Raw genomic sequence first — 16,513 nt, forward strand, 5'->3', positions numbered from 1 at the left:
TTTAGAATACTAGACATTTTGGCCAAACGTGAACATATGAGCTTTTCAGCCCCCATTCACCTTCACCTGGAAATTCTCTCTCAAAATGACACGAGTTATAAGGTGTCACTCAAGAGTGCAAATCGGTCTGTCTTGAAGCCCTGGAGTTTCACTGCAGAGGAAAGTATGAGAGGGCAGGTCCGTGGACACACACATACCCGGGGCGCGTACGGGCTGGGGCTCAAACCGCCTGTCTCCCCCGAGTGTCAGCTCTTCCTCGAGCTCTGGGGTGAAAAAATCGATCACTTTAGCCATAAAACAGACACACTCAGATAGTAGAATATAACATACCTGTAATCTTAAGAACCTAAACCTTAAAGGCCAAGCAGGCAGCAGGTGACAGCTGGCCCCTCCCAGTCTGTTGGGGGTTCCCGCAGGGCCAGGCTGGGAAATGCTGGTTTTGACCCTCTGGAAGGGGACAGGGTGAGGAGGAGCCCAGAAGACTCCTTTTCGGAGGCTGACCATAGCTGCTTTGATCCTGGCACCTGAGTGACTCCGCGTGTCCAGCCCGGGGCCTCATGCGGGGGAGGGGAAAGGGAGCCCCGATCCCAGCCAGGTTAACAGAGATAAGCGACAGGACAGCTGCAGACTCTTCCTGCGGGGGCGACACACATTCCCCTGGAACGAGGGGATTCAAGCTCCCTCTAAGCACAGCCTCCAGAACAGAGATGCCTGTGGTCCACGGAATACCAATGCAAAATTTTAAATGTGCAGAGTTTTCTAGAGGGTGTTCAGCCTTTTTTGGATTCTCAAAGGGATTCATGTCCCGAAAAGATAAGAACTACTGCTCTTAATTAAAAAGAGTTTGAAAGCAAACTGATGAGACTGAAGCTCTGGCCATGGGTTGTCACAAGGAAAGATTTTTATTTGAGAACATCGGATACTTCTGGAAATGTTCCTGCTAAATCCAAAAACACCTGACAGTCCAGCTACAACACTCACAAACCCACCAACAGCCTCGTTCCACAGACAAGACGGGACCGTCCACGGCCGGCTCCCCTCCCACCGCCACTTGCCTCCATCCAGGGGCACAACTGAAATGCCAGGCCGCTCAGCTACTCCGGCCACAGGAGGGGAGAACGGGATCCCGCCTCCCAGGCCAGGGCCCCGGTGGGGGATGCTCACAGGGGCAGAGCTGAGGCGACGTCACACACGAACACCGTGACCAAAGTCTGCGAGTGCCCGACGGGTCCCCCTGGCTTCAGTGACAGCACAGCCAGGCTGGGACGGGCTGGCGTCCACCATGTGATCGTCTCACCACCCCAGGACAGCACGGTGCCTCTGAAGGAAGCACCGCAGGAACCCTTAACCGCGATCACAGTTCTCACACTTTAAACGGGACAGAATCTCTCTCCCCAAGAACACCAGTTTGGACCTTCCTGGCTCGACAGGCTGTCGGGCAAAGGACAGCGCACCTGCCAGTCTTAGTTGACCGTGGAGTCCAAGGTGTGGGCAAAGGCCTGTCCAGAAAGGGCTGGACAGCGACTCAGCTGAAGGGGCGCCCACTACTGACGCCACTGCCCATGCCGCTCTCAGCTCGGCTGAGATCAGAACCCGCGGTGAAGCGAGCACCTGCTGCTGGGGGTCTACTGACGGCCCTCCTCTACGAGCACGTGTGCCCCTCTGTGAAGGGGTGCACTCACATCAGCGTCGCAGCCGCAGGAAGAACGCGTGTTTACACTCCGCGCTCTCCAAGGGGTAATATTTATCGTAAAAATCTAAAACATATTCTTCAGTCTTGAATCCAAACTTCTGGTAGAGCAGCATAGCAGGGTTGCTCGCTGAGACGTGAAGGGTTACGTCCTTGCCCATGCAGGTCTGCCAAAAGAGTGGAAAAACACAAGGTGAAAACAAAAAAGCCGGAGGGAAAATGAATGGGTGAAGTAACTTTTAAGTGTAGGCAGTCAGTTACAGAAACCAGAGACACTGGGGCCTGAAGCTGAGACACTGCAGCACCAGCAAAAGCAGGAAACCTGACCCTTCTCAGCCGCCACCAAAACACTGCGCCAAAACGTTCAAGACCAAGGAAACGGACGGTAAGCTGGGTGTGTTCTTTTTCTCTTTGGAGCAAAGAGCCAACAGGGATCTTTCACTGTCAATTGTTTTATATTCAATTGCATTTAAATACATCAAGCATATCAATACCAACATCACAACAATCTTGAAGAAACAGAGGACAAGACGAGACATTCTGCTTTTAAAAACTAGACGTCATTCTGCAAGGGAATCATAAAAATTCCCTGCCTAGACCTTCCAGAAAATATGTTAAATTATGTAGCCAGATATGAAATATTAAGACTTCTGTTTAATTATACAACCTGAATACCTTATACAGACATTCTGAATCACAAAGACACCCTCTCATCACTCCCAAACTTCTCAGAACTGAGGTTTCTGCATTTAGCGTGGGCCTAATCCTAGGGGAAAAGAGTGATGCTTGCTCTGTCAAGTCTAGGCGAGTTCTTGGATTCTTTAGTTAGCTACACAGAAGAAAGTACCCCGAAAGCCACATAAATTCACAACTTGCTCTTTAATGAGGAGGCACTGAGATCCTGGACTTGATGAGTTCCTGAGATTTTACAACCCCAGGTCAAAAGTAGACAGATTCCTTCTCTTCCCTGCTTCCCTCACATTCTGCATCCAAAGGCATTTTTAGGACAAGAAAGAACTACAAGCACACCAAGGACAAGAGTCCTCTTTACACTGCAAGTTGGCACAGTCCCAGCAGCGCCGTCGCCAAGCACAGCTGACCGTCTGGGTGGTACTGTGTCTGGGCCGGGGTTTATGGTCTGGCCGGGGGCCAGGCACCCACATACAAAGACGGACACTCCTCCTCCCAGCCAGGGAGGCTCAGTAAGGACCGAGTGTGCCACCAGAACATCACCCCTGCCCTATCCACTGGCCCTTGCTGGTGAAGGAGAAGGCAGAAGCCCGTGGCCATCCTGCCAGGAGAGGGTGGACACGGGGAGGTCGGCCCTGTGCACGGGGTGGGTGAAGGCGGGGTGTGGCAGGGATCATGGAGACAGCCTCACACTAACTGCCAAGAGAGGAGAGGAGAATACAATTCCTCGATAGAGGGTTCTCAAGATTCTCACCAACATCTGTGAATTATTGAGCAAGTTTCATTAAAAACTGGAGGAAAAAACACTGAATCATCTCCATCTTCTATTTAAAAAGAATCTTGCCCACGTGACACACAATGCTCCATACCCAATGGTTTCTAAATAAGCTTCCAGATAAATTCTGGGGAAAAAAAAAATCCTTGCATGTTTTTCTGGTGTTAGTATATAAATATATGGTCTATTTTCCTCAAAGGTGATACAGATATATCAAGGGATGAATTACTTAAGAAGGTTCACAGCAACAGTAAAATTAAAAACAAGCAGCATTAACAGAATGCATGTACTACTGATTGATAGCTTTGCTAAAATGTTTAAAAATACTTGAGAACTAAAGGTCACCTCTCAGTTCCACTTCTCAGAGTCACCGCAGTGGTGATTCCAAGAGCAGCAGCAGTTACGACACGGACGGTACAAGTGCTCTAGGCTCCCACTGGTGGTACTTTCCTCATTTCATTTACTACACATGTTCACAGACTGATTTCTTTGAAACCTGGGTGTGAGGAGCCACCCTCTTCTAGGGGGTGAAGGCTGCTCTCTGGGTGTTAATAACCTTGTGAGCGACATGGACCGGTTCCTCTTCACTGGCGGTGCCTGGCGCTGGCCCCCTCCTCCTCCAAGCCTTTCCCGGAAGCCCAGAGGCAGGTGGGCAGACAGCGAGCAGAGACAACATACCTGAATCAGATGATAAATCATGAAAGTCGCGATCCCCGCTCTTCTCCACTCAGGATGGACAAACAGAAATGAAATGTACGCTTCGTTGTACTTCACATCGGGGACCATGAAGCCAAAGGCAATGATGACTTTCTTATAGAGGACGACGACGCTGAAGTCCGGGTACTGCAGGCACTCGGACAGGTCAACACCTACGGAGAGAGGCCAGCAGGGTCAGCCCGGGCTCGGGGGCTAGTGAGCAACAGGCCACTCAGTCTGTGCTTTCAGCTGCATCTGCGTGCTAAAACACCCAAACTGGAGACAGAGACATTACCATAGACACCGCACATTCAGATCATAAAAATAAAAAAGTGAATTTTAGAAAATATCAAAATTAGCATCGCCTGGTCTACGTACATATGTTAAAAGAAGAGAAGCAGGACAGGGTGGGTAGGAGAGAGCACGCAAGCTCAGAACTGGACGCACCTAGCGTTGCACTCGGCCTCCAGGGCCGCGAGTGCTAGCTAGCGCATCCCTAAGCGCCCCGCCTCGGTGTCTGCCTTGGGTAAGATGAGAGATACCCAGACCCCAGGGGGCTGGGGAAAGATCCCGAGACCGCCCGTACACAGACAACTGACAAGCTCTTTGGTACAAATGTCACATTTTACAATAAAGGAGTAAAATATAACATAACTCCATGCTTAACGTTTGGAAGGCACCCAGTGTAGGGGCAGGAAGTAGCAGACACTCCCAGAATGCTCCTTTCAGCCCCATCCCACCCCCCACCACGTGCACTGTGACATCCTGACAAAATCTTATCCAGCTCCTAGAAGACACGTATTATTTCCTTTACTTTCCAAAGCAGCGCAGTAAAACAGATCCACAAAGAACGTGTTTATATTTAGCAATGAAATTGTGTTCCTTTGATCGATGGTTTCAGAGACAATACGTTAAGGCTGATAAAATCACGAATCACATTGGATTTATTCTTATTTGCAAAGTCTGTGGTTGGGATATTTGGCTTTTTAAAAACAACTTTTGGGACTTCCTTGGTGGCGCAGAGGTTAAGAATCTGCCTGCCAATGCAGGGGACACGGGTTCCAGCCCTGGTCTGGGAAGATCCCACATGCCGCCAAGCCCGTGTGCCACAACTACTGAGCCTGCACTCTACAGCCCCCGAGCCACAACTACTGAAGCCCACGCACCTAGAGCCTGTGCTCTGCAACAAGAGAAGCCACCGCAATGAGAAGCCCGGGCACCACAACAAAGAGCAGCCCGCGCGCGGCAACGAAGACCCAACACAGCCAGAAATAAATAAATTAATTAATAAAAATAAATAAATAAAAACAACTTTTGGCTGTGCTAACACTCTCAAAAGGACCAGCTAAATAAACAAAGCACACAGAATTATTAAGGAAAAATCAAAAGTGTCCAAATACGCCCAAGCTACCAGCCTGTGTGGTGCTGATGGACATTACCTGGGATCTAGACACATGTGGAAGCAAAAAAGGGTGAATCATTTATTCTGGAACCAGAGACAAACAGGGAAGAGGAACAAACAAAAACACTGTTCATTAATTTAACTGTTGGCTTCTTCTGGACCTTAGGAAAGAAAGAGATGTTTATATTTTAGTATTTCTGTGTTAGCAGAGACAAACTGAATGAAATCATATAAGGTTTTGGGGGCCACACGACATACGCTAATTTTAAAAACTGCTAAAGTGAATGACACAGAAAATGGATCTGCCTAGTTTGGGAGGGGAGAACATACCAGGCCAGAAAAACTCCTGACACATGGAGTTTATCGTCGGAATGTGATTTGGCCGGACATAGCAGTAATCAAGAGGTGCATCCGGCTCTGGCGTCCAGTGAGGGTCACTCCTGTGCAGGTGGGAACGAATCTGGGACAGCAGCTGCAGTTTGGGTGGCTTTGTTTCATAATCACGCCTCCAGAACCCAGAAAATAAACAAACTGAAGTCAAGAAAAATACCCATTATTCCCAGCCATTTGATTCACAAAACTCTTTGATCTGCTTGAAATTTTAAATTAATTTGCACTACTTTTATGGCGGCTGACTTAACAGCTACAATACTTTTCTGGTATGAAATTTAAAATTCATTCTATTAACATTAGTCAGACCCAACCCCTCAGTACCTGCCAGGAACTCTACTAGTGCTGGTGAGCCTTGATGAACAGAATGGGGAAACAGAAACAGCATCCTAGTTCAACCCTCTGAGTGCTGTGACACAGGACAGAGCCCAGGAGAGGAAGGCCCAACCCTGCCAGGACAGCTGGGGACCAGGAGGTGGAGGAGGCTCGCATGCTGCTTCCCGGCATCTGCCCGGGAGGGCGGGGCTGTGCCAGGAGGACCGCATGACTGGGGGCTGCAGAGCAAGCGTGGTCAGCAGAGACAACTGTCAGTCACGCACAGCCCAGTGCTGGGGCCTCTCCGGCCAGCTCGGCGTCCAGGGCGCTGCCTACACAAGGAGACTCATCAGCAGTCCACATACAGGCCCGACTGAGACATCATCCCATCTTTTCATTTCACAGACGACTTAATATATATACAACTTTGAAATTTAAAACAAAACAATGAGTATGATAATCATAATGAAATCTAACAGAGTTAACTTATCCTTGCCTTTTATGTTTCTCTCAAAGGACCATCCTTTCTGCAAAAATGTACAGCTGAAACAAGCCAAGGATGAGACTGGACACAGAGCACAGACTCGGTCCTTGCTGATGCCAGCTCACAGGTCTTGGTCTTTATTCACTCCAACTGGGGAACAGGGCTTGAAAACCACAAACATTACTCCCCATGACACGCTCGACATCACAGCTCTTCTCTGTATACCTGATGTAAGGCTTTAGGATCCGAGAAGTGTAAGGGCTGACAATGCTCTGGTCCACAGCCATATCTTCTGACCCCACCAAACGGTACAAAAATTTTGTGGTCTGGTGCCGAAATCCTTTCCTGGATGGCAAGGCAGTCTATGAGAAAGACATGCTAGTTATATAAAAGTAAAATTACTCAAAGGATTGGTTTAATTTCCACAGATAAGTAGTACTTACAACATTTTTATGTGTCAGAAAGTAAGTCCACAGGAATTAATTGGAAAGCTCAAGGTTCAATACAAACTTCATAGGTACCTTTACATAAAAATGGATATGAAAAACTAATTCCGGTTTAATAGTTTAAAAGCAAAATAACTTTAAAAATTTTTAAGTTTTGTAAAGATTTTAAAAGAGATTTAGACAGGTGAAACGCAGAATTGATCCCTGGATTTACAGCCTCTCCAGATTTCATGTTGTCTATAAAGGCACAGTCAATCCACTCATCAAATGTCCGAGCATCAGGGGGGAGGGGTAACACACACAGGCCTCCTGTCTCATGAGTGGTCTCTGTTATCACAGGGGCGTGGGGGTCAATCACTGCTGCATCTGCATGTGGATCTATTACAATATGTCTCTACCAAGTAAATCTGACAAAAGCAGGACTGATGCAGATTATCATCCCTAAAACACAGCATGAGCGTAGAGGCCCGACCAGAGGGTCAAGGGGGACGCAGTCCTGCTCCTCCAGAGGATGTCCCCACAGAAGGGCTGCAGACGTCTGCTCTCCAGACACTGCTGCTCCAGGGCCCTCGGTCATGTCGTAACAGAACATGACAAGTAGGGTTTTATAGCAAAGAGCTCAGATGGAAAGATTAAAAGGCACATTTATAAAGTGGTTTCCCAAGGGTTGGATGAAGTTTAGAAACCTGAGTTGTTTTTGTAGAAACAGCTTGCTCTTAGCATAGAAAACAACTTCGCTGGAAGAAGAGCAAGAATTCTTTCCTTAATAATTTGCTCTGATTACTTTCCCAAACCGGACACCAAAACTTTCAAAGGCCAACTCTGAAATTCTTCCAGGACTTTGCATTTCAAAGTGAAATTCAAAGTTGTGGTATACAGTTTCCAAATATGGCCCAATGCTTCCTCCTGTGCCTGAAGGTACAAGTGTCTCCCCACATGGAAAGGCGGAGTCAACGTCCCCTCCCCTGGAATCTGGCAGGCCTGGGACAGGCTGGACCAGTCAGAACATGGCATAAGTAACATTCTGGGACTTCTGAGCCCAGGCCATTAGGGAGCCGGCGGCTTCCACTTCCTCCCTCCTCGAGCCCAGCTGCCACGGTGCCCAGGCGTAACCACTGAAGGGCTGGCGGTCACACGGAGACAGGCTCTGGAGGACCCAGCTCCCAGCTGAGTGGAGCCACAGGGTGCCCCTTCCTTCAGCACATGAAGGAGAAGAACACCCAGCTGAGCCAGTCCACAGACTCAGAAGAGGAATTAAATAGTTACTGTTTTAAGCCACTAAGCTTTGGGCTGGTTTGTAACGCAGCAGAGACTACAGCGGCCCCTGAGCCCGTGAAGCAGCATCAGGTTAAATGGGAAGGTGAGGTCTGTGAAAGCCCTGGATGCGCGCAGTCCCCACCCCTGCCCTCTCCCTTGCTTCCACACCAGTTTGAACACCCTCAGCTTCTGCCTGGAACACTACTCTAGAATCTACTCCTGGCGAAGGTGCTGTGAAAACTGTTGAAATGACAACAAAGGACTTAGAATATTGCAACTTAGTTGACAAAGCAGCAGCTGCAGGGTTTAAGATGACTGACTCCAATTTTGAAAGAAGTTCTAACTGTGGGTAAAATGCTATCCAACAGCACTTCATGCTACAGAGAAATTGTTCATGAAAGGAAGGGTCAATCAATAAGGCAGACTTCACTGTTGACTGATTTTAAGAAACTGCCACAGTCACCATGATCAGTCCACAGCCATCAACATCAAGGCAAGACCCTCCACCAGCAAAAAGATTACAACTCACTGAAGGCTCAGATGATGGTATTTTTTAGGAATAAAGTATCTTTTTTAAAAAAGAATAAATTTATTTCTTTTATTTATTTTTATTTTTGGCTGCATTGGGTCTTCGTTGCTGCATGAAGGCTTTCTCTATTTGTGGCAAGCAGGGGTTACTCTTTGTTGCAGTGCGCAGGCTTCTCATTGCGGTGGCTTCTCTTCTTGTGGAGCACAGGCTCTAGGCACACAGGCTTCAGCAGTTGTGGCACACGGGCTTAGCCCTGCACCAGGGCTCGAACCCGTGTCCCCTGCATTGGCAGGCGGATTCTTGACCGCTGCACCTCCAGGGGAGCCCCAGGAATACAGGATCTTTTAATTAAGGTATATATATTGGATTTTTAGAGATAATACTATTACACACTTGATAGACTACACTATACTGTAAACATAACTTTTACATGCATTGGGAAACAAAAATATTCACGTGACTCTCTCTGTTGCAATATTTGCTTTAATGCAGTGGTCTGGAACTGAACCCGAAATATCTCTGAGGTCTGCCTGTAAGCACTCAACAAACAATGTTAAGGATAGGTCTCTTCAAAAAACCAAATGAAAAGATAAAGAAGTGATGGCGTCAACATTCATATTAGGAGTCCAGAAGGGGAGGAAAAAAATAAAGGAGAAATGTATTTAAAGAGCATGATGAGGAATTTCCCAAAATAAAGAAGCATGAGTTTCCCTTCAGGTTCCAGTCCTGCATGTAAGGAGCTTGGAAGTCCTCACTCCACCATAACAAGGAAAAGGCTGAACAAGCTGAAAATCAACAACTCTTCTCCGACCCATCAGAGAAGTAAGGTCACAGGGCAAACCGTTGCCTCGCAGACTGGAGACAGACAAGTGGATACAGAAGTTCACAACCTACTGGAGTAAGAAGCCTCGGGAAGCAGTGCCGGGAGGGGAAAACCTTACTTGCCATCGATGAACTGCTGGAGGCTCAGCGGGGACAAGTCTGAGAGAACAGACACCAGGCAGGCCCCGCACTTGCGTGAGTTTTACCTCTAGGAGGCTCTACCACGTGCTCACTGTGAGGATCAAAGAAAAATCCCCTCCTGCTGCCATGGGGAGCAGCTCATTCTGAACTGTCAGGGTATCTGTGCTCCTTAACAAGGCTGCCCTCAGGCGAAACTATTCTGCCAGAGCCTAACCTACCTGAGGGAAGGGAATACCCAGCCCCTGCCCCCTCTAGCCACCTTGTCCCACCTAACTGGGGAGGAAAACTGAGAAGCCCTTGTGGAGTCTCAGCCCAGGGGCACACGCTCACTTAGAGACCGAGGACCAATCCGAGGACTGCAGAACACCTCCCCCCCACATCACTAACGGCCTATTCCCACAGTGCCTTGTACCCAGGACACCATCCTTGGCTGTCAACAAAAAATTACAAGGCAAGCTAAAAGGCAAAAACACAGTTTGAAGAGCCAGAAGCATCAGAACCAGACTCAGATATGGCAGAGATGTTGGAATTACTGAACTGGGAATAACTATGATTAGCATGTTAAGGGCTCTAATGGACAAAGTAGAGGACATGAAAGAACAGATGGGTAATTTGAGCAGAGATGGAATTTCTAAGAAAGAATAAAAAAGAAATGCTAAGATCAAAACCACTGTAGCAGAAATGAAGAACAGCTTTGATGGGCTCGTTGGTAGACCGGACGTGGCTGAGGAAAGACTTCCCGAGCTTGAGGACATGTCAACAGAAACTGCCAAAACTGAAAAGCAAAGGGAAGAAAGGCAGAACGGAACAGAATATCCAAAAACTGTGGTACAACTACAAAAGGTGTAATATATGCATAATGGGAATAGCAGAAGGAGGAAAAAGGAACAGAAGAAACACCTGAAGCAGTAACAACTGAGAATTTCCCCAAGTTAATGAGACACCAAACCAAAACCACAGTCCCAAGGAGCTCAGAGAACAAGGAGGATAAACGCCAAGAAGCATGTTGGACACGTGTAACTGAAAGAGAAGAGGTGCCAAGCAAGACAAACGAGAGCAAAAAACACTTGAAACGCATGAACACAAGTCAAGATCACAAACAAAGAGAAAACTCGGAAAGCTTCCAGGACATGGGACAATAAAAAAGGAGGCCACCTACAAAGAAACAAGAGTAAGCCTGACATTGTGGCTCCAGGAAAGACACTACAGCAAGACGATGATGGAGTAATAATGCTAAAAGTTAAAAGAAAAAACAAAATGACAATTTTATATCCAACTATGTTAGCATTTAAATGCAAGAGTGAAGTGAAGATCTTCTGAGGCATACTGGTTTAAAAATTAACCTCAAAAAGACCGTATTTTAAAGAACTATTAGAGGAAGTACTCTAGCAAGAAGTTAACCCAGAAGAAGCAATGGGAAGTGAGACTGAGTGAACACTTTAGTGAGATTTACTGGTACCTAAACAAGCAACACAAAAGAAAAAAGGCAAAGGAGAGCATGCAAAGGTATTTTTTGGTTTGCAGGGTGAAGAGCACATGATAATATTAAAAAATTAACAGAGAAAAATCAATACATGTCTTAAGTTAGGACCTATAAAAAGAATAAAAATAGAACATACAATTTTCTTTATAGAAAAGATTCAACATCACATAGACTATTTTCTTTGATTAGAAATTAAATCAATTACTAAAAGATACTGTAAAAATTCTCATGTATCTAAGAAAACTACGAGTTATTTACCACTAAATAACTCTTGGCTTAAAGAGGAAATGCTGAGAAAAATTACAAAACGCAAAGTACTGATTGATAAAAAATCACATCATTTCAAAGGTCATGAGTCATGGTTAAAATATCATAGAGACAGTTATAGCTATGAATATACTGATCAGAAGACAAGAAAGAGAATGGATTGAACAAATGCATTTACGGCTGCTCCCCTATGTAACTGCATTAAAGAGATACTAAAATTCCAGGTTAAAATGGGGGATTAAACACAAACATCCAATTTTATTTCCTCCCAAAACCCAACTACAAGAAACAGACTTAAAAAAAGAAAAGACAAGCAGGCAAGAACAAAAAGATCAGGAGAAGAAACCAAAGTAACTGGGAAGCAGATGGACACAAAGTAGCAGATTTAAAGCCAAAATCCCAAGCTGGCTTTCAGTGAAGTGAGAACCAGCCCAACCTGTACAGCAGAATCCTCCTAAATTAAGCCAGGTGGCAGCACCAGGTTCCTCCGGAACTGGGAAAAGCTAAGGAGCAGGTAAAAGCTGTGGGCGGAGCAGGAAGGCCCCAAACCTCCAACCCCGCCCCCACCCGCGGGGTGGCTGCCCTCCCCACAGGAGTCTGGGGGCCCAGCTCTACAGAAGGCCTAACCAGGCTCTGGACGGGCAGCTCACGTGGCACTGAGGGGTGAGGCCTGCACCAGCTCAAGGCTAAGCAAGACCCCCTCTCCCGGTGGCCACAAGGGTCCCGAGACTGAAGAGTCTTCTGCAGGGACTCTGACTGGCCTAAGGGTCTAAAGGAAGTGACACTGGGGGTCCTCGGCCCAGAATTCCCTGTTCACCCTAGCTTTCCCGAGGACTCTGAAAGCACTGCTCCACTGCCGCTTCCTTCCAGTATTGCTGTTAAGCTGGCACTCAGCTTTACCCAGCGCTAGCTGGGGATTCTGGCTCTAAGTTCAAGGCCTTTCAGACACACAAGGTCTCAAAGTTTACTTCCCAGGCAGCTTTCCTCTGGAAGCCACTAGGATGTGCTTCACTAAAGAAGGGAGTAAACCTATGAAAAGGTAAAGATGGGGAGCAGGAAACAGGGGGTTCAATCCAGCAGAGGGGAAGATGGGGCTCCGGCAAGGGGAGATGCCAGGACCACGATGGCGGCCAGTACACAGCGACAAGTGTGACTCAAGGGGCAGACATCCTGAGGCTACCGTCACTAAGCCTCTGCCCCACTGGACCGTCTTGTAAACCCGAGGAGGCTTGTCCGTGCTCAGCTTGGTTCACAACGCATGTGAGGCTCCCCTGCTCCCTCTGCGGGCTCCCTGGGTCAGCGGAGGACACTTACCCCACAGATAACCGCCCTGACCTCTGACAAGCTGGAGGGAAGCACGGCAGCCCTGACGCAGGACAGGGACCCCCCCGCCCCGACCAGATTTCCGCACATACGCTGGTACACACTGCAGCCCGCTGATGCTCAGACTCCCAGGACTCCTTAACGACCTTGGCCACAGACTTCCCCAGGAAGGGGTCACGGCACGGCAGCTGAAGCCAGAACACGACTGGACGAGCTTCCTAGAGCTGCTGTATCAACACTGCACAAACAGGCGGCCTTAAACAACAGAAATGTATGTATACCCTCTCTCATGGTTCTGGAGGCCAGAAGCCAGCCATCAAGGTGCCAACAGGGCCGTGGTCTCCCAGAAGCTCTGGGTGGCAATCTATTCCATGTCCTTCTCTTGGCTTCTGGTGTGGCTGGCAAGGCTTGCTGCCCCTTAGCTCTGCAGACACATCACTCTAAAAGCTGTAAAAGCTGCCTCAGTTATCACATGGCATGTCTCCTGTGTGTCTCTCCTCTTGTAAGGACAGAAGTCACGCTGGGTTAAGGGCCCAACCTACTCCAGTGTGACCTCAGCTTAACTACTTATACCTGCAAAGGCCCTATCTCCACATGAGGTCACATTCACTGGCACCAGGGGTCAGGACTTCAATATACACTTTTGGGGACACAATTCAATCTACATCAGTGACCCAAAAAGCCCGTCAAGCTTATCTTCTCCTGGAAGCCTTCATCTAATAGCAGCAATTTCCTTACACAGCTCCATCTGTGCTTCCTACTTAGTTTTCAAAACAAACAAACAAACAAAAAAACAACTAAAAGTACACTGTTTAGGGATAAAGACGTTAAAAAGGCAGAGGAATGATTAACACTGAAAGTCAGGAAGTGGCTCCCTCTGGGGGGAGCAAGCAGTGCCCAGAAGGATCTTTAAGGTGTTTTTAATGCCCTGTGTCTTAACCCAGGAGCTAGATTCATAGTTATTTATCTTATTAACCTCTAAATTATATCCATATGTTCTATGCATTCTTCTATGGGTACGATGCATTTCATACTTTTAAAAATTAAGTATAGAGGGCTTCCCTGGTGGCGCAGTGGTTGAGAGTCTGCCTGCCAATGCGGGGGACACGGGTTCGAGCCCTGGTCTGGGAGGATCCCACATGCCGCGGAGCAACTGGGCCCGTGAGTCACAATTACTGAGCCTGCGCGTCTGGAGCCTGTGCTCTGCAACAAGAGAGGCCACGACGGTGAGAGGCCCGTGCACTGCGATGAAGAGTGGCCCCCGCTTGCCGCAACTAGAGAAAGCCCTCGGACAGAAACGAAGACCCAACACAGCCATAAATAAATAAATCAATAAAATTAAAAAAAAAAATTAAGTATAGGGATTAAAAAGACAAACCTATGAGAACAAAGAAGAGGTGAGCAGATGACAGCAACGAAAGCATATGAGTAAGTGGCAAGTGACTAAGACCAGCAGAGCCAAAACCTAAGGCAGTGGTGAGGACAGGCCAGAGCCGGTGCCTGAGGACAACGCAGCAACGGGGGCATCAGGTCCTGCTGAAGCTGAGGGTGAGCAGGGTGGCTATGGACTGAGCGTCTCTTTAGTTAAGAGGTTAAAGCTCCAATGACACCTCTGCCGTTCACATCCAGAAATGACCCCTCCCTCCAGGGGCAGGCTAGACTCTGGCGGCTCCAAAGAGATTCTGAGGCAGCCAAGGGTGGAAGCTCTGTCCTGAAAACAGGGAGATTCAGGTGAAGTTTAACAACTGCATGGTCAGCTCCTGGTCCTCCCTATGAGGCTTCTAGGATGTAGGCAGGCAGGTTACTACTTCCCAGGAAAGGAAAGCTGGGAAATATGGAAATAAAGAAAATTAAGGGGATCCAGCTACAGCAAGGGTCTTTGGCAAACTACAGACCCCACAAGCCAAAACCAGCCTGCTTTTGTAAATACATGTTATTGGCATACAGCGACGCCCATTCATCATGTATCATGTACGCTGCTCTCACACTGCACAGCAGGGCTGGCCTGCAAAGCCACAGCTACTTACTATCTGACCCTTTATAGAAAAGGCTTGCAAATCTCTGGTCTAGAGGGCCCAATATCCAAACAACAGGGGTGTTCTAAAGAGACAAACCAGAGACAATAGAAGCTAGGAAATTCCAGAACTCAAGAAGGAGTGTTTCAGGGACTTCCCTAGTGGTCCAGTGGCTAAGACTCCGTGCTCTCTATGCAGGGGGCCTGGGTTCAATCCCTGGTCAGGGAACTAGATCAAGCATACCATAACTAAAGATCCTGCATGTTGCAAAGAAGATCCCGCGTGCCACAACTAAGACCCAATGCAGTCAAATACATAAATAAATATTATTAAAAAAAAAAAAAAAAGGAGCATTTCAAATGGCAAGGCCCACAGAGCAAAGGCCCAGCCCCAGGAAAGAAAAGCCCCACATGTGGTATCATCACTGAGTAATATCAGAACGCTGGCAACAAAGATCAGATGCCACTAGTGTCCAAAGAAGCAGACAGGAAAATGTGCAAAGAGTCCAAACAGGCAATTCACAAACAACTAGGAAACAGGAAAAATGTTTAACTTCACCTGTCACCAAATAAATGTAAAAAAACAAGGCTTCATTTTACAGCCATCAGATCAGCAAAACCAGCTGAAGGATGGTTAGTAGCAAACTCCAGCAAAGATACAGGAGAGAAGCCGTCTTGCTCCTGCCGTGGGAAGGCGGATTCCAGCACTTCTGGGTGGAATCAGCTGTTCCCAGGAGCACTCACACACAGGCATCCTCCGGCCACGCTGACCCACACTGACCCCAGCTGCTCTTTCCGCAGGGTGTCACCTAACTACACAGATGTCCACACGCCTTCACACCTGCTCAGCTCAGTGTCCAGTACGCTGTATGTCCTCAACAAACCTGTCCGTCAAAGCCACGACCCAAACCATGTACAGCCACCCTCAGGGACTAAGAGATACAAAGAAAACATCTAGGTTCCTTCTGGAATCCCCAAAAGGAAAACAAAAATCCAAACTCAGATGTATGAAAGGATGTTCATATCGGACAAATAAAAAAAAAATACAGCCCAGCCATTTTTGTACCTCTCTCCCTTGCTGTTTTCTTCCACATCCCCACGTGCTCCTTGGAGCTGCGGCCCCAGGAGTTGGAGAGCGAGGCCAACACTTACCTGGTACCGGTCAAGGATTCTGAAGTCCTGACAGGTTGTCCTGTACATGGCTTGTCCAGCCGGAAGCCTGGAAACTCCTCCTTCTTTGGCCCCATAAATCCCGTCCACTAACAGAAGCGCGGCATTCACAACCTGATCCAGGTCAAAGAGCGGCAGCCCCCGGTCCCTCTTCGCCTGCCGGACAATCAGCTTCCGCTTCAGCCGCCGGGCCTCCGGGGTCATGGCCACGGCCCCGGGACAGGCTTCCAGCCGCTTGAGGAGCAGCTTCTCCTCGTAGATGCTCACGGGGGTGAACCTGGGCCCTTTGGGCTTCCGGTCCTTCTCCAGCACGGGCTTCCTCTTCTCTCGAGCCCTTGTTTGCAAGGACGTGTTGGAGTCTGTGTCCTCGCTGTCGATGTCCATCCTGTCGGGCTTCTCCTCCTCACTCTCCACCTCCTGCTTGATCTGCTCAGGGGCTCTGACCTTCTTCCTGCCTCCAACCCCTGGCCCCGAGGCGGCCGAGCCGGCAGGGGGCGGGATGTACTCCATCCCAGGGTCAATGACGCCGTCACCTTCCATCTCATCGTCATCTGCGCAGAGCAGAAAGCAGGAGGGGAATGCAGACCCGCCGCCCACAGGGACAGCACACACACTGCCA

At 48.2% G+C, this 16,513-nt stretch overlaps 1 protein-coding gene across 2 annotated transcripts in view; it reads right to left on the reverse strand.

Moving 5' to 3' along the window:
• Nucleotides 1-881: 881 nt before the first annotated feature.
• Nucleotides 882-16,513, reverse strand: part of KAT14 (lysine acetyltransferase 14) — a gene marked incomplete at its 5' end in the record, with an annotated part of 39,899 nt that continues 24,267 nt past the window's right edge. For both annotated transcript variants that reach the window (XM_082431661.1, XM_082431660.1), the window contains 5 exons: nt 882-1,857; nt 3,834-4,024; nt 5,584-5,759; nt 6,668-6,804; nt 15,877-16,445. In XM_082431661.1, coding sequence (XP_082287787.1) covers nt 1,684-1,857; nt 3,834-4,024; nt 5,584-5,759; nt 6,668-6,804; nt 15,877-16,445 — 1,247 coding nt within the window. In that variant the 3' untranslated portion in view covers nt 882-1,683. The remainder of the gene's footprint in view (nt 1,858-3,833; nt 4,025-5,583; nt 5,760-6,667; nt 6,805-15,876; nt 16,446-16,513) is intronic.

The sequence above is a fragment of the Balaenoptera physalus genome, assembly GCF_965194825.1.
Source record: "Balaenoptera physalus genome assembly, chromosome: 16".
Lineage (NCBI taxonomy): Eukaryota > Metazoa > Chordata > Mammalia > Artiodactyla > Balaenopteridae > Balaenoptera > Balaenoptera physalus.